This window comes from Dermacentor silvarum, chromosome 2, assembly GCF_013339745.2.
Source record: "Dermacentor silvarum isolate Dsil-2018 chromosome 2, BIME_Dsil_1.4, whole genome shotgun sequence".
NCBI lineage: Eukaryota > Metazoa > Arthropoda > Arachnida > Ixodida > Ixodidae > Dermacentor > Dermacentor silvarum.
Window position 1 is genome coordinate 253,352,369 of NC_051155.1, and position 23,812 is coordinate 253,376,180.

At 46.4% G+C, this 23,812-nt stretch overlaps 1 protein-coding gene across 1 annotated transcript; it reads right to left on the reverse strand.

The window, feature by feature from the left end:
- Positions 1-6,815: 6,815 nt before the first annotated feature.
- Positions 6,816-19,219, reverse strand: LOC119440798 (uncharacterized). Its single transcript, XM_037705674.2, has 2 exons — positions 18,169-19,219; positions 6,816-6,904 (listed from the first exon to the last, which is right to left on the reverse strand). Exons 1-2 carry the CDS (start codon positions 19,217-19,219, stop codon positions 6,816-6,818), a joined length of 1,140 nt encoding a protein of 379 aa, XP_037561602.2.
- Positions 19,220-23,812: the final 4,593 nt, after the last annotated feature.

A 23,812-nucleotide genomic window follows, 5' to 3' on the forward strand; every position in this document is an offset into this window, starting at 1 on the left:
TCTCCTCCGCCGCTTTCCTCCTCATGCTTCCGCTGCACCCTCCTCCTCCGCTTTCATCATCGTGCTCTCTTCGCTATCGCCGTCTTTGATCCCCCGCTGCGCTCCGCGTTCGCTCTTTCGTCCTTGGATATTCTCGTTCGCTCGGTTACACCGCGGGACGCCGACGCTCAACGCAGGAACGGGTGCCTAAGTACTGTGCTCTAAAAAATCAATGACGATTACGATACTTCCTTATGCGAAATTAGAGCGCCGCTCTAGGTGTTTCTATTTCGCGATATACTGGCTGGCACGGACAAATCTCGTGCGGCATGTTGCAAACAGAGCAATGTGTGGTTCGAGAGAGAAAGAGAGAGAACACCTTTATTCAAAAATAGACCCCAGTCCGGGTCCACTAAAGAGAGCGAGGCCTAATCTTCAGACAGACCCTCAAGTTTAAGGTGTACGAGCAGAGCTTTCATAATGTCTCAGGAGCAGTCCACTAGCCACTCCTCCAGGGTCGCAGGTCTTCGTGTAGTAGGTATTTGAGGCTCCCACGCATGGCTGCAAGGGCACCGGGACAATCCCACACAACGTGGGCGTTATCCGGGAAACCACCGCACGCCATACAGGTGGGAGGCCCGTCCTTGCCTTGTATGTAGTGCTGAATGTGGGGGTTCAGTAGAGAGTGTGTTTGCGCACACCGCACTAGGGCCGCCTCGCGTCGCGTCATGGAGTGGGGTGGATTTGGATAAACTCTGCAGTTGGTACGCATTTCGTCTAATCTTTCACGCTGGTCGGAATGCGCCTAAGCATTTAATTCGGTACGGTTCCGTGAATCCGGCCACCACAGGGGAGGGCCCGGGAGACTTGCGGGGCACGTGGCATGTGCCACTTCGTTCCCTCTAATCCCCGAATGACGAGGTATCCACTGTATCCGCACACGTATGGAAGGGTGGGGATCGAAGTGGTTAGCTAGTGCGTTGTAATGCGCGTCTGGTATGTCACCTGTCGCGAGGGCTCGACATGCTGCTTGACTATCTGTGTGTATCAGTATATTACGGGCATGTGGGTTGGGCATGGTAACGGCCTCCACAACGGCCGTGATTTCTGCCAGGCGTTGCGTGCTGATGTTGTAATGGAAGCCCCAGGACAGTGGTACTCGATCGGAAGCTATCCCTGTCCGGTAGCCCTCGGAGTTCCGAGACGGAGGCCGCCACAGACAGACCTCCGCTCATGCAGTGCTTTGTTTCCATATATGGTATTGGTAACGTCATCGGTGTACAGACGACGCGCGCTACTCTGGCGCCATCTCGTAGCCATCGTCTCTGCGGAGCCCGTCTTGCGTGGCACTGCGCTTTTCTTCTCCCACTTCCGCCATACCCTCCTCCTCCGCTGGCCTCCTCGGGCTCTTTCTCTATCGCCGTCTTTCATCTCGCGCTGCGCTCCGCGTTCGCTCTAATCCTTCGTTGCGCTCGTTCGCTCGGCTACGAGGGACGCCGACACTCGCCGCAGGAACAGGCGCCTAAGAGCCGTGCTCTAAAAAAATAGCGTAGCTTGCACTGGAGGCGCAATGCTAAAGAGACAACTGAGCTAGCTGATGGGCACCTAGCTAGTCTTGGCTTTTGGGCTAGGCTAAGCACTACCAAGGCATCCCCAGCATTTTCCGGAATTTGTTTATTATTGATCAATTATAGATTAGCTATTGATTGTCTATCAATTGCCTATTGATGGCTAACTAAGCTTAAGTAGTCCCAACCAGACTTAGCTAGAATTAGCCAGGCTCAGCTTCGCTAGTTCACAGGGCTATGTGCCATTGCGCTTGGACCCTTCCTGCACTGCCGCCAGGATCGGCCCACATTTTTGGATTCAGCAGACAAATTACGGCCGGCTTAAACAGCTCCGCTGTTAATAAGTGACAACATTTTCCAAATGATTGCAAAGAACGGTGGGTGCGACGATCACATATCGCGCGCTCGACCCATGCACTCGCGCTGATTTTCTTACAGTACAAAGACTACGGCGCAAGGACAAATGTGTTTTCACATCCTCGAAAAACGCATGGCAGTATTTATGACTGCGCTACAACCCCGAAACAAAGTCTTTAGAAGATAAGCCCGCCGCGCGCACATTTGACACCTAGTGATTAGCAAACAACACGGCGCATCTACAGACGTGGCCTCCGAGATCACGTGGTGCGTGCTGTTACATGGCTTCTATCTCGGAGGCCATGTAACACAGGGGGTCGTTGAGCCAGCGTTTGCCAGGCGGCGACTCTGAGTGACCTCGCGTTTCCGCGAGGTCACGCAGAGTCGTTCTCTCTGTACGAGGAAACGACTGGCGAATGTGGGCCCATGACGTAGGCCGTGCGAAAGGTGTCTCAGAGAGCGCTAGCTGCCACGAGGGAAGACGGGGAAAACTGTCGCACACATTCGTGTATAAGCAACTCTGTTAAGGGCTCGCGAAGCTCGCGCTCGAACCGAGCATCGGCGCCACCAACCTCAGGTAGAGAACGCTTCCGGCGTTTCGCCGCCGCTTCCCGCGCTGTCGCCGCCTCTGGGTCCGCTTGCCGGCGTCGCCAGTGCTGCTGCACTGATCACAAGGCAATGTACGGGGGATTCACCGTTACCCGAATGATCCCCCGGTGCTTCGCCCACTCATCATCATTCACTTCGTAGATATTCGGTGTTTTTGTAGCGTTAGCTACACTGGCCTAGCCAAGCCCGTTTCGCGCGGCACATCAAGAGCCGTGCTGCGCATGCGCAAGGATCAGTGATGTCAGACGGCTTGCGCACCGGAGCCACCGGAGCCGGCACCTCTCGCGCACTCCGCCGCCGCCGCGCGCGACTCACCGCCGCCGGTCTGCGCATTCCAGAGGAGTGACGTCGTAGCCGTGGTAGACGCACTGGCGCCGGCGCGCGCTCGCTGTGCAGTGGCCGTCTGACACAGCGCTGGAGCCGCTGCGCTTCTGACTGGCGTTTGCCAGTGTGGTATAGCCATGGAGGAGAGCGCAAATGCTGCTCAACAGCGCAGAAGAACGGAGAAGCTTGACTCACCGGATCCCGAAGTAGTTGCCTGGCAATTAGCGGTTGAGCGTAGGAGGAATGAACAGAAGAAGGCTATATACATGTGCCACATAATACGTATACCGCGTGTGTGTCATTGGAGCAGCAGTAAGCATGACAATTAAGCTAATCCTTGACTATCTAGACAACCAGGAAAGCTAAGAATAATCAGCTGAACCTTTGCTAACGCTACGTATATCCTGGCATAGCCGAGCTAAGCCACTGCAACTTTTTTTTCTTTGTCACGAGGCGCGCGTGAAAGGCAGTGGTAATTAGGTGTGCAGCCGAATTAAAAAAGGTGCGAGCACAAGTGCTCATGTTCGGGCTATGCGACATGACACTGGCGTCTGTGGCTATGAAGGGAAAGCTACACGGCGGGGCAGCTACGTCGCACGTGTGTCAGTGCAGAAGAAGTGCACGCTTTAGCTTTACATCATGCGTCCATCAGAGGTCTCCTTCAGATCACAGACGGTGTTGCGTGCATGCCGAAGGAGTTAGGTTTGCTGCCATGTTGGAATAAGGACAGTCTTACATTACTCAGTGGCAAATAAAGGAGTTTGTAGTTTACTTGAATGCTTAGAATAAAAACACTGTTCACAATATCCGATTATAAAATCCAAAATTATTTATTTAGACGTGGGACTATTTCCAATGGCGCTACCAGACGTGCGCTATAGATCTGTAGCCACAGGATGTCGTCCGCGAGTATAGTTGGCTTTAGCATGACAGATCATCCGGCTTTTGTGCGGGGTGACCGAGGTTTGATTCCATCTTGGGACACTTTCAATTTTTTTCATGAAGACGCCAGAAACGACGCGAGACAAGGACCTACCTACCACACCTTGTCTGGCATGATCCAAAGAATGCGTCATATTAAAAGTATCTCCTGGTATTTCATGCAATTCATGCGCTGGCCTTGCGCTTCTTCCAAATTTTCATGACAGCCGTTCACGGGATCATGGAGATTAAAGCGATGCTTTTAAAAACGAACGGACGGACGGACAAGCTAACAAGCGAACGCGCAAACAACGAATGAAAGACTGAATGACTTAATGAAAAAAAAAAAGAAATGAAAACCAAATTCGTACTTTAGCTAAGGAAGTACCGAGACTTTTGGACACAGCTGTAGAATTGCAAGATGTTTTTCTATTGCCATTATCTTTTTTTCGTTTTCTCCTTATACATCAGGACCCGTATTCCCAAAAACTTCTTACCCCAGAATTTTGCGTGAGAGAAAATGTCAGCAAAATCCTGATGCTGGACATATTCATGGCGAAGGCGGCCGGCCAGAGGCAAACGGCACATACGACCGATAAGCCTTGTAAAATCGACCCGAGTACCTTTGTTACAAGAATGTGGCAACTACATTGATAGAGAGACACGTTGCGTTGAGCGGTTGCTCTGCGGCCTGGAATCGTCAACTCGTTGTGAGTGGTGTATGCAAATGAGGTGCATAGAAGGTCTATCATATTTGATTTGAAGTCAGAAAACGGTGTAATCTTCGGCCTCGGCCAATGGAGATAGCTCCACTGCAACTTATAAGACCAAAAAAGAGCATCTAAGTGAAACGTTTCGGCATGAACGATCATACAGCAGAGCAGATTACCGCTACTGACCTGGCAGTAAGCGTACCCGCACGCTACCGAACAAGGCGCTGACTTTAAGAGACCAGCAGAAGAGGAGTAGGGCCGGTCGCACGCAATAATGTGGTCTCCGGCAGAATTGATTGCAACAGCGACAACGTCATCAAAACATTCTCCAAGGCAACTGAGCAACGGCTGACATAAACAAATGCCGCGCGGTGCTGTTCCATATTAAAGAGGGCCTGCAACCTGTTCCACCAGCGGGCCAAGTGTTTTTGCCCTTTACATTATAGGGAAGGTCGAAAGCACACACATGACAAACAGGGATTGCGTCCGCGTGAATGTCGGATAAATATTTGATCGCAGTATAGGCGGCAGCTCTAAATGAAAGGCAGCACTCGCTTCGGACGTGTAGCATAAAATATACAAAGCTAGATTGGGCCTTGCTTACGAAGAACTGCTCCGGTACAGCGTTGGCGACGTTGCCTTTGTTTCGGAGACGCGGCCCACAAGCGCCTCCTCACAGCGCTGCTGCTGGAGGATTCGCGTGATGGCGTTGGAAGCTTGGTTTAAGGCGGTGACCCCGCCTACCGGGCTTATCAATCACGTGCACCGACAGGGCCGCCGTGATGGGGAGGCTGCGTGCCCAACGACGAGGGTTGTATGAAGGGTTCGTGCAAGCATGCAAGTGCCCTTCTTCCACTACGGGAGCGCCAACCACTGAGCGTTTTGCGCATAAGTTACTATAAAAAGGAAGACTCAATCATCTACGAAAATTGTAAGCTCCAAGAAAAGAGCAAGAAATGCTGCGTATGCAATGAGCAACAAGCTGCTAGCGTTTTGTTTCCATCACAAAATCAATGCTAGCTCTTCGCTAACGGATGATGAATGCTTTTTTTTTTTGCGTAATTGGTGAAACCATGCGTAGCAGAACAATGAGGCATGCATTGCGTAAGCATTGTAATGATTTTGTGTGGCTTCATATGAAGTACACAATGAACCCCTTTCCTTTCCCACTTGCGAAAAAATAAAAGCAAAATGAATTGCACGTGATATATACTTCGTACCTCAATCCAATATGCTGACGAGAAATCTCCGAACATATATTTCGATCTCATGGCTCTCTTTTATAGGTTAACTTTTGGTAGGTTTACCGCTGTCTTCCCGTTCCACCGCAGCGATACGCTCTTAAAGTGGCCTTTGGCGTTACGTTGAAGACATTATCTACATTCGCTTTCTTTGCGGATGCAATGAACACTGTCCCGGACAGTTCAAAAACTGATAATAAAAGGATCTCCTATAAGAGAACTATAAGTCAGACAGACATTCCAATCAGCGTGTCTCGTTCTATGAACTGATTGTTTATTTGAAAGAAGGCAGAGAGGTCGGCCTGAGCTAGCACGCTCTAGCTTGCTACTCTGCACAGAGGGAGGGGGAACGGGGGGACATAAACCGGGTGTGATGAGGGATGATGATGACATAGAAAGAGGGATGCACAACGGCGAAAGCAAGTTCTGTTGATAAACATGCAGAAATGGCATTCATGAAGCCACCACCGGGTTCCAGACCATGTCTATATATATATATATATATATATATATATATATATATATATATATATTCAGAACAGATAGTGTTTGACGTCTGATCAGTATTTCACGCAAGATACCAATGGTACATTTTGCCACATGAACATGGTCCGAAATTTAAGAGGCAGCAAAACGGTACACATTGAGCAGGAGTGCTACAAGGATGACAAGGGAGTCCAAACACACATGCACAATTAAGGACATACAGGGCGAGCTCCACATTTCTGCGAGTTTGTCTACCACGACCGGCTGACATCGCACCTCGAAGACAACGGGCACTATCCAGACACCATGTTCGGCTTCCGCTAGCTTCTTTCTACGCAAGACGTCTTTCTTCTCCTAAAGGATGACCTCATTGACCACCTCAGCAAGAATAGCAAGTCGTGCGTCCTTGCCATCGACGTGAAGGGCGCATTTGACAATGTAAGCCACAAAGCAATACTACAAAACGTCGAGGAGACCGCCTGCGGTTCTAAGACCTACGGCTATGTCCGTAACTTCCTCATCGGCCAGACGGCCACGGTGGGGATATCCAACTTACGCAGTAAAGAATTCAAGCTGGCCAACAGGGGAACGCCGCAAGGCTCCGCGTGTCGCCCCTCCTATTCAACGTGACACTCCTCAAGCTCCTCCGGCTTCTTGAAAACATCCCAAGCCTGCGTCACGCCTTCTACGCGGACGACATCACGCTCTGGCCGCGAGGAACCAGCACCAGAGAGCAAGAACGTTGCCTTCAAGAAGTGGTTGATGTTATCGAGCACTACCTTGATAGCTGCGGCCTCCACTGCGCACCTGAGAAATCGGAGCTACTCGTACTCAAGGCACGCACGAGGGGAAGGCATCCCACCTGCGAAGCTCCAGACCCATGCGTCACGCTCAACGGGATCCAAATACCCGAAGGTCGCCTCGCTTCGAGTACTCGGCTTGCACCTGCGCCGAGACGGATCAGGAGTCGCCACGCTCCCACGGCTCCAACGCACAATCTCCCAACTCACACACCTCGTAAAGAGGGTAGCCAATCGACGCAGTGGCCTCAAGGAGCAAGACACCCTGAGAGTCGTTCAAGCTCTACTGACCAGCAGAATAACGTACGCAACCCCGTACCTGACTCTCAAGAATTGCGAAGTCGACAAGCTCAATGTCACCATCCGCAAAGTTACGAAGCTCGTCAAGGGTCTACCACCCGTGGCATCTGCCACCCGACTTCTCAAAATGGGTGCTCATAACACCTGGCAAGAGCTGGTGGAAGCCCAGAAGACCAACCAACTTGAGAGGCTGAAGCTCACGCCGACGGGCAGATCGGTGCTTGCGCGCCTCGTCTACGGAGAACGCTACATCTCCAACGCGGACCGCATGGTCAAGATACCGACATGCATAAGAGAATCCCTGCGCATCGACAAACTACCGCGCAACATGCATACCGAGCATCATCGGGGACGCCGGCTCGCTCGAGTCGACGCCATCCGAAGACGCCGCAAGCACGATCCAGATGCTCGCTACGTAGATGGGTCGAAATACCCGGGCAAAACCACTTACGCCCTGAGTGTGGTTGACTCGAGAGGCAAAGAACTGGCATCCGCCACCGTCAGGGTGCGGAACTCGGAGACAGCGGAAGAAGCGGCGATCGCTCTCGCCACCACCACGAGTCCGAACGCGGTCGCAGTCTTCACGGACTCCCAATCCGTCGTACGCAATTACACGAGAGGCCGAATATCGGTGGAAGCTGTCAAAATTCTGAAGAAAAGAAGCACTCCGCTCCCGTACACTCGCGTCACGTGGGTACCAGGGCACGAGGGGCTCGAGGGAAACGAAGCGGCACACGCCGCGGCCCGCGATCACGTCAACAGGGCTTCTCTCGCCGCCTCGCGAGACCCCCGACCGCCTGGTGACGCAGCGGATGCGGAGACAATACCGCCCACGTATAACGACATCCTCCAACACTACCGACTGGGACGCAGGGTGTACCCACCACCTCACCCAAAACAAACCAAAGAGGAAAGCACCGCATTCCGAAGACTGCAGAGCAACACGTATACCCATGGGATCCTCATATATCGCATCCATCCGACACTACACACCTACAACTGTCCGATCTGCGTCGTGCCAGACGCTCTCGCTCATTAACTACTCGAGTGCCCGTGGCGCCCCGAAGACGCCGTTACTAAGCATACAACGTCCGAAGACGTGAACCTCCTCGCCGAGACGTGGGAGGCCAAGATCTCCACCCCGGCCCTGGACGAACAACGACGTCTTGTCGCCAGAGCCCGGGATGCTATCGCGGCCAGAGGATTCCTGGAATGAGGGACCCTCCCACCTAGAGTGATCCACAGCTCAAACGCTCGGGACACTGTCACGAAAATTAACGTTTATTTCATCATCATCATGTCTGTTCGCACCTGTCGTCCATGTAGCAATGCTTTACCAATTGGCCCAACACGTAATACGTAGTACAGCAGCAGTTCCTGTAACGGTTTGAGTCCTCTGCTTATATATATATATATATATATATATATATATATATATATATATATATGGATTGTGGGGCTACGTTGCAGTACCTGGCGATGTGGCCCTCGATACCACAGTTGTAGCACAAGGGCAGAGGACGCTCGACGAAATGCCGCTCAAAGCGCTCAGCCTGCAGAGGTCGTCGAACAGGGTACGGCACCCCAGTACGTTGAACAGGAGCCGTTCGCCTCTGTGCATCACGGCTGGGGTGAAAGCGTTGCCCATACCGCTGCTCTGACGGAAATGTCTCCAGATGTCACCACGTCGTTCCAGCCACATCGACCTCCGTGACACACACAGACGGTGGCAAGTAGCCATGGTATTGTGGGCGCTGAGTGATACACTGGGTACGCAGCCGGCGGTTGAGCTGGGTTGCACACTAGTTCATTGTGTCGCCGCAGTTCTTCGCGTACTATTTCCCGGATAGTAGAGGCAAGGTCGGTGAATGGACTCGTATCGACGCTGGCGACAGTTGTCACGTTTGCCAGTCGTCCAAATTTGGGCGCAATGCGAGGGGTCTTCAACGTCTCAAATGTACGGCAGTGACGCAAGACATCTGAGACGGACGTGAGGTCTTCTCTCCCTATCAGAAAATTATAGACGTCTTCTGCGTTGCCTTTCAGAAGATTTCCGACTTGGTCGTCCACAGACATCCGTGGGTTTATGATTTTGCACAACTTGAGTACTTCTTCTATATAGGTATAGTGCATGTCCCTGTTGGAGTTTGAGCTATTTGGGCAAGTGTTCTCTCCGCGCGTTTCTTTTTGGCATCAGTGTCGCCAAAACATTTCCCTATTTCTTCAACAAAGAGTTCCCATGTTGTTAAGGACTCTTCGTGATTCTCGAACCACATCATTAAGGGAAACTGAGACTGCCACCCAAATGTAGCTAGCGGATTTCCGCTGAACTATAACATCAAACACTCGAACCACATCAGTGCGGTTTCTCGCAAAAATAAGGCAACGTTGTCAAGCTTCGTGACCGAGTTCCAGTGGTTATATCGGCTCACCCGATTGTAGTGCGTAAGTCACTCGTCCACGTCTTCTCCCGCTCTTCCCGCGAACGAGCGTGGTTCCATGTAATGGTGTGCAGGAGCAACTGGCGTTGACCTTTGTGCGGTTGCAACTGGCTCCGGGTCTGGTCCTCCGTTCTGTGGCATGATGAATGTTGTCGGCGATAGACCGGCTAGACGGCGGCTGTTGTTGTTGTTGTTGTTGTTGTTGTTGTTGTTGTTGTTGTTGTTGACCTGAGTGGTTGTGGCGCATACCCACAGTGGGGGATTGGCCAAGAATCGGGTGGTTATATCCAGTGCATAAAAACAAGAGAATTAACGAATTGAATACTGGAGTTTAGAAAGGAAGATTTTGTGAGAGGAGAAAAAAAACTAATTAATAATAGGTTAAACAAAAGAAATAAATGAATAAAAGAAAACTATGGTGGGAAAGGTGACAATAAGTTTAGCATGGTAATCGATTTGATGCAATGAGATAATTTTGGATTGCCAAGCAAGCATTTCTGTGGCTGAACCCAATAATAGAGGCTCCAAAAGATAGAATTACAGGTTCCGATAAATCTAGGCGGCTCCGGCGAAGTTCAAGTGGTTGCGACTCCGTAGTACGGCGACGTCGTTTACCCAGCACCTCCACCACTCTGTTACGGGTAACTCTCCGTGAAAAGAGGGTTTATTGAGACGAAACCGATAGTCTTGGGCGCCAGCCGAGGTTCCGCTATCGCTTGGCGAACGTCTTCTTCTGTCCTCTCGTACCCCGTGTCCCACTACTGCTTGTGGCACATACCCAATTCATACAAAACTTTCACGCTTGTAACAATATATATATATATATATATATATATATATATATATATATATATATATATACAGTGAAGTAGACGCGCGTATGAAGCGGTTTATTGACGTTTAGGCCGGGGTCCGGCCTTCTTCAGAAGGCCAGATGAAGTTTGGATGAACGATGAAGAAGGCCGGGTGAAGGCCGGACCCCGGCCGAAACGTCACTAAACCGCTTCATACGCGCGTATACTTCACTGTGAATATTTACCCGGACCCAGAATCGCTTTTTTCTGGTATATATATATTTAGTGTGAGCATTATTCATACGTTTCATATTGTCATCTGTATATACTCATCATCACCGTTTTGGGGCCTGGTAGTGGGGCTCTCGCTCGAGAGAATAAAAGGAGAGTCTGACTGCCTAAACCTTGTCTCGCAAGATATATATATAATATATATATATATATATATATATATATATATATACGTGTGTGTGTGTGTGTGTGTGTGTGTGTGTGTGTGTATATGTATAAGAATGAAAGGCAGGGATGCTAGCCATACGGATGCCCATGGCTGGAAAAGCACGTCAATTCAAAAGGGCCTCGCAAATAAACACGGAGCCCTGCTTGGCTTTATCCACAGAAAACTAGATCGATGGACCTCATGATAGAGAAACACAGAGAGAAAGAGTTCAATGGAAGCTGAATCAGGTAGCCTTGCTACATTCAAGGCTTAACAGCTTACAGGTCTACAGGTCTAGACCTGTAGACCTGTAAGGCCTACAGGTCTAGATAGGCGCAAATATACAAAAGAATAGGCGCATCCCATGCACTGTGGGAATCGATGTTAGCGAAGCTTTATATGCTGTTTCCTTTGATTAGCAATAATTAGCGGTGAGGTTGACTGCGAATTGGTAATTTCTGCAGCGTTTAGTTCAATACGAGAGTAGTGAGTTGATGTTACTTGGCTGCACCACAGCTTTTTGTCTGCGTTGTAAACAGAATACATTCTTCTTTCTGGGGTTTTACGTGCCAAAACCAGTTCTGATTATGAGGCACGCCGTAGTGGAGGGCTCCGGATTGATTTTGACCACCTGGGGTTCTTTAACGTGCACTACAAAGCAAGCACACGGGCGTTTTTGCATTTCGCCTCCATCGAAATGCGGCCGCCGTGGCCGAGATTCGATCCCGCTACCTCGTGCACAGCAGCGCAACGCCTTAGCTGACTGAGCCACCCCGGCGGGTGTAAACAGAATACAAAGGGAGACGTTTTGCTTGAGGCGTTCTTGTGCGCCATTGTTCATAATCTCTGAGAGGCTTGAGCATTATCATTGCATAACATGGTACATTGCATCATGGCAGAAGTATTAGCTTTAATTGGATTATGGGGCTGTACGTGCCCAAAACGCAATATGATTATGAGGCACGCCCTAGTTGTGGACTCCATATTTATTTATTCCAGGGTGTTATTTATTGACACCCTGGTGTTCTCTAACGTGTACCTAAATCTAAGTGCGCCAGCATTTTTGCATTTCTTTCCCGTCGAAATGCGGCTGCCACGGTTGCGATAGAACCGGCTATTTCGAGCAATGATTTAGCCGCAAAGCTACGGTGGCGGGCACAGAAGTGTTTATTTGACGTGTGACCGCTTCTGTAGTGGCGCCCAGAACCTACGGTGCTTTAATGCGAATTGGCGTCTACACGACCTGCGTCAGTTGTCCGATAGACAAATTTGCATGGTGTTTATTGTCTAGAAATAGCAAAAACGTATCTTACCGTACCTTCAATTTGCCCGCAACCACCATTTCCTTGCCTCCTCACGTCATATTTTTCCTCTCCCACCCTCTCCCCCTGTATGGGAACTGCGAGAGTGGCAAGGCTGTTATTCACTCGTTTACCTATTCTCTTCCTCCTCTCTCTTCCTCCTCTCTCTACCTCCTCTCTACCATTCTATCTACCTCCACTCTGGATTAGCACGTTAGTAGGAAGGTAAGCACTGCAGTTTCTGCAATGCTCTTGAGGGGGTCACGGATAACTACAGCTGTCAAGAGGCTAATGTGGCGACACACAGGGAGCTGCAGAAAGCATTGTACACATGCCACGCGACGGAACGGTCCAAACGAGCTTCTCGCATCGACGTTTTTCTCTGCTACGCTCTCTGAACCATCCCCCGAGGCGCATGCAAGACAACAGCAGCAACAGCAGCAGCGCCAAAGTCGAAGAAAGAGAAAAACAAAGCTTCGCTTTAGAAATACCTTTTGTGGCTCGCTTTACCTTCCCGCTTATCTCCCAAGGCCCTAATAAATGACTAATTTTAATAAAGAACACAGCATGCGTGAAGTTCGCATGTTCCGCAAAGTGCCTTGATGCGTGATCTGAAATTCGTCAATGCTGTATACGTCTTCGACCACGTACTGTTGACGCCCTTGTACACGACGCATTGCGGATCGCTATGAATGGACCCCACTTGCATATTGACCGGTGTGAGTAAAACCCAGAGTCACATCGAAGGCTGCCACGAGGCAGGACAAAGTACAGAAGAACTGCAGAACAAAGACCGAGTGAAAAAAGAATATATATATATATATATATATATATATATATATATATTGCACTGAAGTGGAAGCACAAGCTCGGGAACACGGGAATAAAGAGAAGACGATGAGGCTGAAATAGAACAGCCGGCCCAGGAACGGGTCCTGTCTCTCGGTTCCTTTACAATATATATATATATATATATATATATATATATATATATAATGGGCCTCAACTGACAGCACGGAGCATGCCCATGCAAACCCAGCACGCTTCCCCCAGAGGCCAGACGAGCCAAACTTTTTACGTGCGGTGGGCTAGATTTTAATATGCGACGCAATGACAGTGGTCCTCCTAAAAGTGTCAAGCTGTCAAGTGCTGCCTCCCACGTCATTTGCTTGACGGAGTCGCGCGCCGCTTTCTTCGGGCCTGAATTTTGGCGAGCGTTGATTCCCCCTGAGCCCTGTCAGTCCGATGCCAGACGTCAATTCGTCGCGGGCCATTTCGCGGGCATTTCAGCTGGCGCGCTCAACGAGGAACGTGTAGGCGTGCCAGTAGCACGCAGCAAACTCCCTCTATACACGCTGTTCTGATCAATTTTTTTTACCTACCGCGAATTTAACTTCCTACTAGAAAAAGTGAGGCTGCGGGCACAATTCTTCTATATAGGACTTGCATTATTCACAATTGTATTCCCATTGCGCCTGGCGTGCGATAACTACGCTGTGTAGTACAAAAAATAAAAAAAATGTAGCAGTTTCACCCGAAAGGCGAAGCATCAATTGCGATAGCAAATTAGTAGAGACCTATACGGAGTAAGGATAGTAGTTTTATCAGCTGTACAAATTTGGACATGCAGCAGATTCAGCAACGCGCAGAACTGCTGTTGACGCCGTCGGCGTGTTGCCCGCGTTCGCACCGTTGCCGGTGCCTCTGGACGTGGCTCGGAGGTTTTCGACGACATCAGAACGGGAAACTTGCCGAGCAGCGTCGGAAGTCTTTACCACCTTTTGGCCTCGCAACGTTTTTATATAAATAGGCATTTGATGCCGCATCTAAACGTCGCCTCCCCTCCCTCCCTCTCGTCCCCCGCGGCCTTTCGCAGGACGGAAGAAGTCGCGTTTGCTCTCTATATATGGTGATTGTAAAGGAGGAAAGAGACCCCTAATTCTGCAGCCTATCAGGGAGCACGACGCAGGACGCGCGTTTGCTATCCGCCGTGCGTTTGCTCCCTGTGAAAGCGCGCGTCCCTCGCGCGCTTTTACTGGCACATACAGCATACGGCGCGCAGCGACGATTTCATCACCGTTGGACGTCATACGGAACCTCACGGTGACGACGACGCAGATGACAGAAATCCGCTTTATACAGGGTGTTTCAGCGAACACTTTCAAAATTTATTAAAGGTTGACTGTGGCAGATACCCCGATTCTATTTAATGAGCTGGTCTACTCAAACAGGCGGACATTACTTGCACAAAAAATTTAAATGCATAATCGACTAATTAACACAAATTCACTAATTAAATTTCTAACTAATTACCTGATGGCCCATATCGCAATTTACAAATTGTAGCCGTGGAGTTCCCAAGACGGTTCCACTTAGAACGAATTCCCAGGATGACGCCAGTTTCGAGATATTAATTCCCGAAGTTTGCGGAGAAATGCATTGGCGTTCCAGTTAATTTTGTGCTTCACTGCATAAAGCGACGTTTTGTTAATAAACTAACTGGAACGCCAATGCATTTCTTCGCAGAGTTCGGGAATTAATATCTCGAAAGTGGTGTCATCCCGGGAATTCGTTCCAAGTGGAACCGCCTTGCGAACTCCACGGCTACAATTTGTAGATTACAATATGGGTCATCAGGTAATTAGTTAAAAACCGAATTAGTGAATTTTTATTAATTAGTCGATTATGCGTTTCAATTTTTTGCGCAAGTAATCTCCGCCGCTTCGAGTAGACCAGCTCATTAACTAGAATTGGGCTATATGCCACAGGCAACCTTAAATAAATTTTCAAAGTGTTCGCTGAAACGCCCTGTATATTTTTATTTATTTTTATTTATTTATTTATTAATACTGTCAACCCTCATAGAGGGTCATAACAGAGAGGACAATACAATTACATACATGAAATATGGACAATGTCAGTGTACGCAAAGTTTCTTAACACTTGTCAATTCACAGTGAATAAGATGTTCACTTGAATACTGTTCAGCACACTTATGTGATTTATCAAAATACGTACAATGAACATCAAGTCGCACATATCACTTGGCACTTTAAACTAAATTGATAACTCCCGTAATTACGCCTCAGCAGCATTTTCAAAGTCGGTGACATCTTTTAGGCTAACAATAGCGTTTGGCAATTGGTTCCACATTTCTATCGCATCCGGGAAAAATGAGTATCGAAATGTATCACTGTTGGTTTGGTAGGGCTTTATGACGTAGTCGTGGTTAGTTCGCGGGTTTCTTTTGCCTGGAGCATGTAGATATTTGAGCTTATCAATCTTAAGTTGATCCTGCATTATTTGATAAAGCACCTTCATCCTATATTTCTTTCTACGTACCTCAAGAAGATCCAAGTTGCAACGCTGTAACATCAGCGTGACCGATTCCTTCCTTCGGTACGTCGAACAAATTAAACGTGCCGCCAGTCTCTGTATCCTTTCCAACTTCCTCGTAAGCGTCACTTGATGGGGGCTCCAAACAAAGGCTGAATGTTCTAGTATCGTCCTAATGAAGGTGATGTATGCAATAAGTTTTACATTACGCGATGTATGTTCCATTTTTTTCTCAGAAATTATAACTTTTGATAGGCTGTCATGCAGACGTTATCTATATGTTGGTTCCATGTCAAATTTCGTGTTAATTGTTACCCCTAAATACTTGAACTGGTGCGCATTCTCCAACAAGTGTCCTGCAATGCTGTAAGAACAGGAATAGATAGTTTTCCTTTTACTGATGTGTGTATATGTAGATTTGGGATAATTAATTTCCATTTTCCATTTTCTACATCAATCATCTAAATTTTGCAAACATTTCTGAATTTTAAGCTGGTCATCTAGTTTAGTAATTGTGGTGTAAATTAAGCAGTCGTCTGCGAAGAGCTTAACCTGAACACCCTCTTCTGCCACGCTACTGATGTCATTGATATAAAGGAGAAACAGTAGTGGTCCCAATACTGAGCCTTGGGGCACTCCTGAGAGTACAGCTAATGAATCTGATACATAGTCATCCAGTTTAACTACCTGCGTACGGTTTGTTAAATATGCTTCAATCCATTTTATTACACATTCATTTATTCCTGCATTATGTAATTTGAAGATTAATTGGACATGAGGAACTTTATCAAAAGCTTTCGCAAAATCCATGCAAACCACATCAACCTGTTGTCTTATATCTACTGCACCTGCAAAGTTGTGAATTGTTTCTAATAAATGTGTAACGGTTGATAACCCGCTCCTGAAGCCATGTTGATAAGGATATAGTAAGTTGTTCTGATCTATAAACCTGAGTATGTGCTTTGATATTATATGTTTGAAGACTTTGCAAGTAACTGAAGTAAGTGACACTGGACGGTAATTTGTTGCCTGTCTTCGGTTACCTCCTTTAAATACAGGTATCGCGAATGCGGTGTGCCAGTCTTGCGGCAATGAGAAAGTTGTATATGATTTTCGAAATATGATAGTTATATAATGTGACATCCATTCTGCGTATCGTTTGAGGAATACAGCAGGTATATTATCGGGTCCACTCGATTTTTTGGTATCTAATTTGAGGAGTTGCTGAAATATCCCTTGCTGGTTGATTTCAATTGTTTCCATTGGAGCAGTAGGGGGAATATGTAAGGCTTCTTCTATACTCACAGTAGTTTCTGGGACATTAAATACAGATTGGAAAAAAATTGTTAAGATTGTTTGCTATTTTATCCTTTTCTCTTATAATGTCGCTTCCAACATAAATTTCGTCAACCATTTCTTTCCTGTCGCTAAAATATCGCCAAAATTTTTGTGGTGAGACCCTAAGGAAATCGCTGAGGCTTTTTTCAACGAATGTTTGTTTTGATTTAGCCAAAGTACGCTTGAGTTCAGTTTTTAGATTAGCCAAGACCACTGGCTACGTGTTCCTTTTACGCCATCTCTTAATCTTTCTTTTCATATGAATTATATCTCGAGTGATCCAAGGACTTGTCTGCTTTGTTTTTTTAACCCGCGATGGAACATATTTGTCTATGCAATGACTTATAACACATTTGAATTCTTGCCATAATTCTTCTACTGTTTTTAGACCAGCGGTACTCTTGAAAGTATCAAATTGAATCTCTAAAAAATCAAGAATCGAAGTGTCATCAGCCCTAGCATAGTCCTTAATTTTTACCGGAACATAGCTCCTCACTTTCCTAGTTGCTCGGATAGGCACATTGAGACAGATTATCCTGTGATCCGATATACCATCTTCTACCGTCACACTGTAATCATTTAATTTATTTGATAGGAACACCAAGTCTAGTACTGACCTTGACGTCGGTGTAATTCGAGTATCTTCAAGCACGATTTGTTTCAAATTGTACGTAAACATAATGTCTAGTATTTTTTCAGTACTTACTGAATCCACACCACTATACGAAAAATTTTTCCAGTTTATATGCGGTAGGTTAAAATCTCCAGTCATTACCAACCTAGTGTTCCCATTTACATGAGAATATAAAAACTTATTCAGGTTTTCGAGAAACTCAGGGGAGCTTGAGTGGGGCCGATATACAACTCCGATAAGAAAACAGTACTTTCAAGAGTTATTTTACACCAGAGAGTTTCTGGTACTTCACAATCAATCAACGAAGCATTCAGAGAACTTTTAACTATTATACATACCCCACCTCCACGTGAGTCTCTGTCTTTTCTAAATATGTTGTAACTGGGAGGAACAATGCAATCATTCGGTAAATTTACATGCAACCATGTTTCGGTTATGGTGGTTATGTGAGGATCATGCGAAAGCAATAAATACTCAAGATGCGTAGTCTTGTTTACTATACTGCGCCCATTTAATGAGAACAATCTCAGCTATTTTTTTTGGTCTCTCAAATGAGCTGCATGAGCTATCAGATCCATTTGACTTACTTGATACAACACGCTCACTTCGTTTCATTTGAACAGTATCACGTTTGCCCGAGAGCAAGTAGCGCTTGTCTCTGACGTCATCCCATGCGTATAACTGATCGTTTATCCGAAGTTTATCGTGCACAAGAACTACTTTTGCGCCTGCGTGCCTGTCCAAGGTAGCACTTTCCCATACCTTCTTTCGTATCTGCACTGTTTCCTTCGCATAGTCATTACTTATCCTGATAGAAGTTCCCTTTAGTTTTTCGCAGCTTTTGAGGACGGTATTCTTTTCCTTATAGTCATAAAATTTCAAGATCACAGGCCTTGGTCTATCAGGATTTACTTTGCCAATCCGGTGAATTCTTTCCACTGTAGTGACTTCTATGCCAAGAACGTTAGAAAAAATGTCATTTACAACGCGTTTATTTAACACTTGTGCAGACTCGTTCGTGCTTTCAGTAAGACCAAACACCACAAGATTATTTCGTCTGCTTCTATTTTCATAATCGATTAACTTTTCAGATTGTTTTCGTACGGTGGTCTCCAATTTATCTATTCTATTTTTCATTTCGTCAAACATGGCTAGCACACTTTGCATCTTATCAGTTTTAGCATTCACTTCTGCAATTTCTTTCCTGATATCATCTATCTTGCGATCCAATGCATTTTGATTTCCTAGAATTTCCTGCAAGATTTCAGCAGTTTTTGGGCCTGGATTTTCCTCAACATCCCCGGCCATCAGCAGCAACAGCAGTATTGACCAGCAATCCACCAAAATAGCACAACATCTACGAGGGCATGGCAGGACTAACACGCATCTATTATCACTACGATACGTAGAGCAGTAACTAACCTGCAACAGCAGTAACGGCGTTTTAGGCATCATGCTTGTCAGCCAAGTGCCATGCCCTCTGAAGCCGATGTTCTCGCGTTGCTCCTTTTGTAGACTGGTCGCTGGTGACGTCACACCCGTGGCAGCGAGTCCGGAAAATGCGCACTCCAAGCTTGCATTTCTGCAAAATTGCGCATCGACGACGAAAAAGAGGCATCCATTGTCCCTCTCCGACATTCCGACGAGGAACTACGGCAGCATCTGCAACAGTAGTAACGGCGTTTTAGGCATCATGCTTGTCAGCCAAGTGCCATGCCCTCTAATATATATCATAACCGCATAAAGCCAGCCAACAGACAATGAAGCCAAGGAAAGCATCGGGGAAATTAAGTGTGGGTGCATAATACATCTTTTTTAAATGTGAAGACCACCTCTACAGTAGTGTTACGTGGCAGGGGAACACAAGGTGAGGTGATCATTATCGCTGTTAGCAGTGCAATTGACAAAAATTGAATAATTAACTCTTGACTGGCTGCATAATCAGGCACCTTTATATTGAAAAGTTAGAGGTAGTCGCGTTTCTACATAGTTCCACTTGGCAGAATTCTTCTAGCGTATCCGTAGTTTGAGAAATTGAACTGCAAAATTTAATTGCCGTTCGCATGATTACGCATGCAAGACAGTGATTGGCTGTATAGCGGCCTAAATAATGCGCTGTAATGTGCCTGTAATACTGTGTGTCCCAGCTAACGCGGGCTTAGCTATTTAACGAAAAGAAAGGGTCAAACAAGTGTCGAGGCCAAAGAAGGCAATATTGACGCGCATGGTGGTTAAATGATTCGATGAAAACATGTTGATTATGCCTCTCTATTCTGTCGCTTTCTGTCTCTTTTTACTCTTCAGTAGTCACTCATTTCGTATCATCTTCGTATGGTATTTAACGCGCAATAGCGCCGACATTTTGTCTTCTTTAGCGTCGACACTTGGTCGACCGTTTCTTCTTTTGACAAAAAGGCCAGGTAGGACGATTCCTGAGAAAGTGCAGTCTGTGCTGCAGTTTCGTTAATTTTCGACTACATCGGCAATGACGCCTGTACAGGTTAATTCTGCCTACTCTGCGACTAATTCTCACTTCTTGGAGGTACTGGCGAAGCCACCTTTAAGACACCACTTCCAGTCACGAGCCCTGCTCAGTCCAAACGAGTTCGCTCAAAAGTGTGCTGCACGGCAGATAGGCCTGAACATGTCTCTCTCTATGGCGGTGCAATTTTACAGGACTATAGTTCAATGTTGCTAATTTTTTACTATATTGGCGCTAACTGAACACGCACCATTACCTTTACCTACTATGCGACTAATTCTCACTTGATTTTCTTGTTGTGACCTACATTTTGATACATTTTGCGACTCGCTATGACGCTCTAGAGGCATGAAAGGGCCGTTTTCTCTCTAGAAGTGGTTACAAGATACCCACATCCAAGAAATACCAAACCCTGCTGAAGTCGGCAGAAGACGCTGTCTTCAAAAAAAAAAAAAAGCTTAGTGCCTTCCACTCTGTGACGAAAGACGACCAGCAAAGCTGTTATTCATTCTTTTAAAATGACGAATATATATATGCAAATAAAGCATCAAGACAAAGACACCTTAATCAACCCTAATTCCTTCTTAATACACCTTAATACTTATTTATCGCCCGTAATCCACCATATTCCATCTTAATTCATCCTAATCTACTTTTACCAACCTTAATTGACCTTAATCGACCTTAATCCACCTTAATATGCCCTAGTCCTTCTTAATCCACCTTAATCCTCCTTCATCAACCTTAATGCACCCTAATCCATCTTAACCCACCCTAATCCACCCTAATCCTCCTTAATCTACCTTAATCTTCCTTCATCCACCTTCTGAGTGGGCACGGGAGAGGGGCAGCCACGAAGTCATCCCTCACGAATCTCCTTTTCTACTAAGTACAGGTCGTCGTGCTGCTTCTACCACGGCTTTCTTGGTCTCCTGAGCTGTCAGCGGTGATGTCGGCACCACCACTACCTGAGCGGTTGGTATTGGAACCTACGATAGACTGTTGTGGCCTACACGACACGGGCATGCGCAGAACCATCTTCTTCATACCTGACCACGAAAGGGCGTCATCATCGACAAAACTGTCATACGAAAGTATAATAAACAGACCTCGACCATGTGATGGACAGATTGGCTAATTTCGGTATTGGCAATAAAGTGTTGCCATGACACGGGTAGCCAAAGGAAAATTCAGTAATTGTTCCATATGTGGCCCCATCTTTTCAACATACATAGGAATAAAGTCATCCTCATCATCAGCCTATATTTATGTCCACTGCAGGACAAAGGCCTCTCCATGCGATCTCCAATTACCCCTTTTGTTGCGCTAGCTGATTCCAACTTGCACCTGCAAATTTCCTAACTTCATCACCCCACCTAGGTTTCTGCCGTTCTCGACTGCACTTCCCTTCTCTTGGTATCCATTCTGTAACCATAATGGTCCACCGGTTATCCATCCTACGCATTACATGGCCTGCCCAGCTCCATTTCTTCCGCTTAATGTCAACTAGAATATCGGCTATCCCGGCTTGCTCTTTGATGCACACCGCTCTCTTCCTGTCTCTTAACGTTAGGCCTAGCATGTTTCGTTACATCGCTCTTTGTGCGGTTCTTAACTTTTTGTCGAGCTTCTTTGTTATCCTTCAAGTTTCTGCGCCATATGTTAGCGCCGGTAGATTGCAATGAGTGCACACTTTTCTTTTCAATGACATTGATAAGCTTCCAGTAAGAATTTGGCAATGCCTGCCGTATGCAATCCCACCCAACTTTATTCATCTGAAAATTTCCTTCTCATGATCAGGTGCCCCTCTGATTAATTGACATAAAAAAACGTACTCTTTCACAGACTCTAGAGGCTGACTGGCGATCCTGAATTCTTGTTCTCTTGCCAGGCTATTGAACATTATCTTTGTCTTCTGCATATTAATCTTCAAACCCACTCTTACACTTTCTCGATTAAGGTCCTCAATCATTTGTTGTAATTCGTCTCCATTGTTGCTGAATAGGACAATGTCATCTGCAAACCGAAGGTTGCTGAGATATTCGCCGTTGATCCTCACTCATAAGCCTTCCCAGTGTAAGAGCTTGAACATCTCTTCTAAGCATGCAGTGAATAGCATTGGAGAGGTTGTGTCTCCTTGCCTAACTCCTTTCTTGATAGGTAACTTTCTACTTTCCTTGTGGATAACCAATGTAGCTATTGAATCTTCGTAGATATTTGCCAAGATATTCCCGTATGCCTCCTGTACTCCTTGATTACGCAATGCCTCTATGATGCTGATATCTCTACTGAATCAAATGCTTTTTCATAATCTATGAAAGCCATATAGAGCAGTTTATTGAACTCCGCAGATTTTTCGATTACCTGACTGATGACATGGATGTGATCCATCGTGGAATATCCCTTCCTGAAGCCAGCCTATTCTCTTGGTTGATTCAAGTCAAGTGTTGCCTTGATTATATTCGAGATTATCTTGGTGAATATTTTATAAAATACTGAAAGCAAGCTAATGGGCCTATAATTTTTCAGTACTCTAACATTTTCCTTCTTATGGATTAGTATAATGTTGGCATTTTTCCAGTTCTCCGGTACACTTGAAGTCGTGAAGCATTGCATATAAAGGGCCGCAAGCTTTTCAAGCATGATATCTTCTCCATCTTTGATTAAATCGACTGTTATTCCATCTTCACCAACAGCTTTCCCCTGGTCATGCCTTTCAAGGCCCTTCGAACTTAATCGCTAGTTATAGAAGGAGCCTCTGTATCCTGTTCATCCCTAATTCAAATTAAAGTAGTTTGGCTGCTCTGGGAAGTGTACAGATCAGTATATAGTTCTTCCGCTGCTCTTACTATGTCATCGAAATTGCTGATAATATCAGCCTGCTTATGTTTCAGTGCATACACCTTGCCTTGTCCTATGCCAAGTTTTCTTCTCACTGACTTCATGCTGCGTCTATTTTTTACAGCTTCCTCAATATTTTCCACGTTATAATTTCGAATATCCCTTACTTTCTTCTTGTTGGTCAGTTTTGACAGTTCAGCGAATTCTATCTGATCTCTTGAGTTGGACATTTTCATGTTTGTTGTTTATTAGGTTTTTTTGTTACTTGACAGAACTTAACTACTTGTTGCCTTGGTGCCTTTCCTTCAACTACAATTGCTGCTTCTGAGATTAGCATGATTACAGTTTCATTCATTACTTGCATGTTATCTTCACCTTTCTCTTCTAACGCTGCATACTTGTTTGCGAGCACTAACCTGAACTGGTCTGCTTTTACCCTCACTGCATCTAGGTTGGCCTGTTTCTTCTTGACTAATTTTACTCTTTCTCTCTTCAAATTGAGATAAATCCTAGACCTCACTAATGTGCTTGTCACGGCACTTTACCTAACACTTCCACATTCTGCACTATGCTGGGATCGGCAGAGAGTATGAAATCTATTTCATTTATTCTTTCTGTATTAGGGCTTTTCGAGGCCCCAATATACTGTTGCTACGCTTCTTGAATAAGTTATTGATTATTCGGAGCCTATTCCTTCCCGCGAATTCTACCAACATCTCTCCTCTAGTATTCCTAGAATCGATGCCGTAGTTGCCAATTGTTAGTTCACCAGCCTGCTTTTTTGCCGCTGCCCTCCTTCCCTGCTCCGTGGGACTGTCCCATGACCGGGGACTTTGCACCGATTCCCCCAAACGTTAATGCCGATCACGCAGAGGCGGCATGAGGCAAAAGTTCGCGACGCTCCTCCC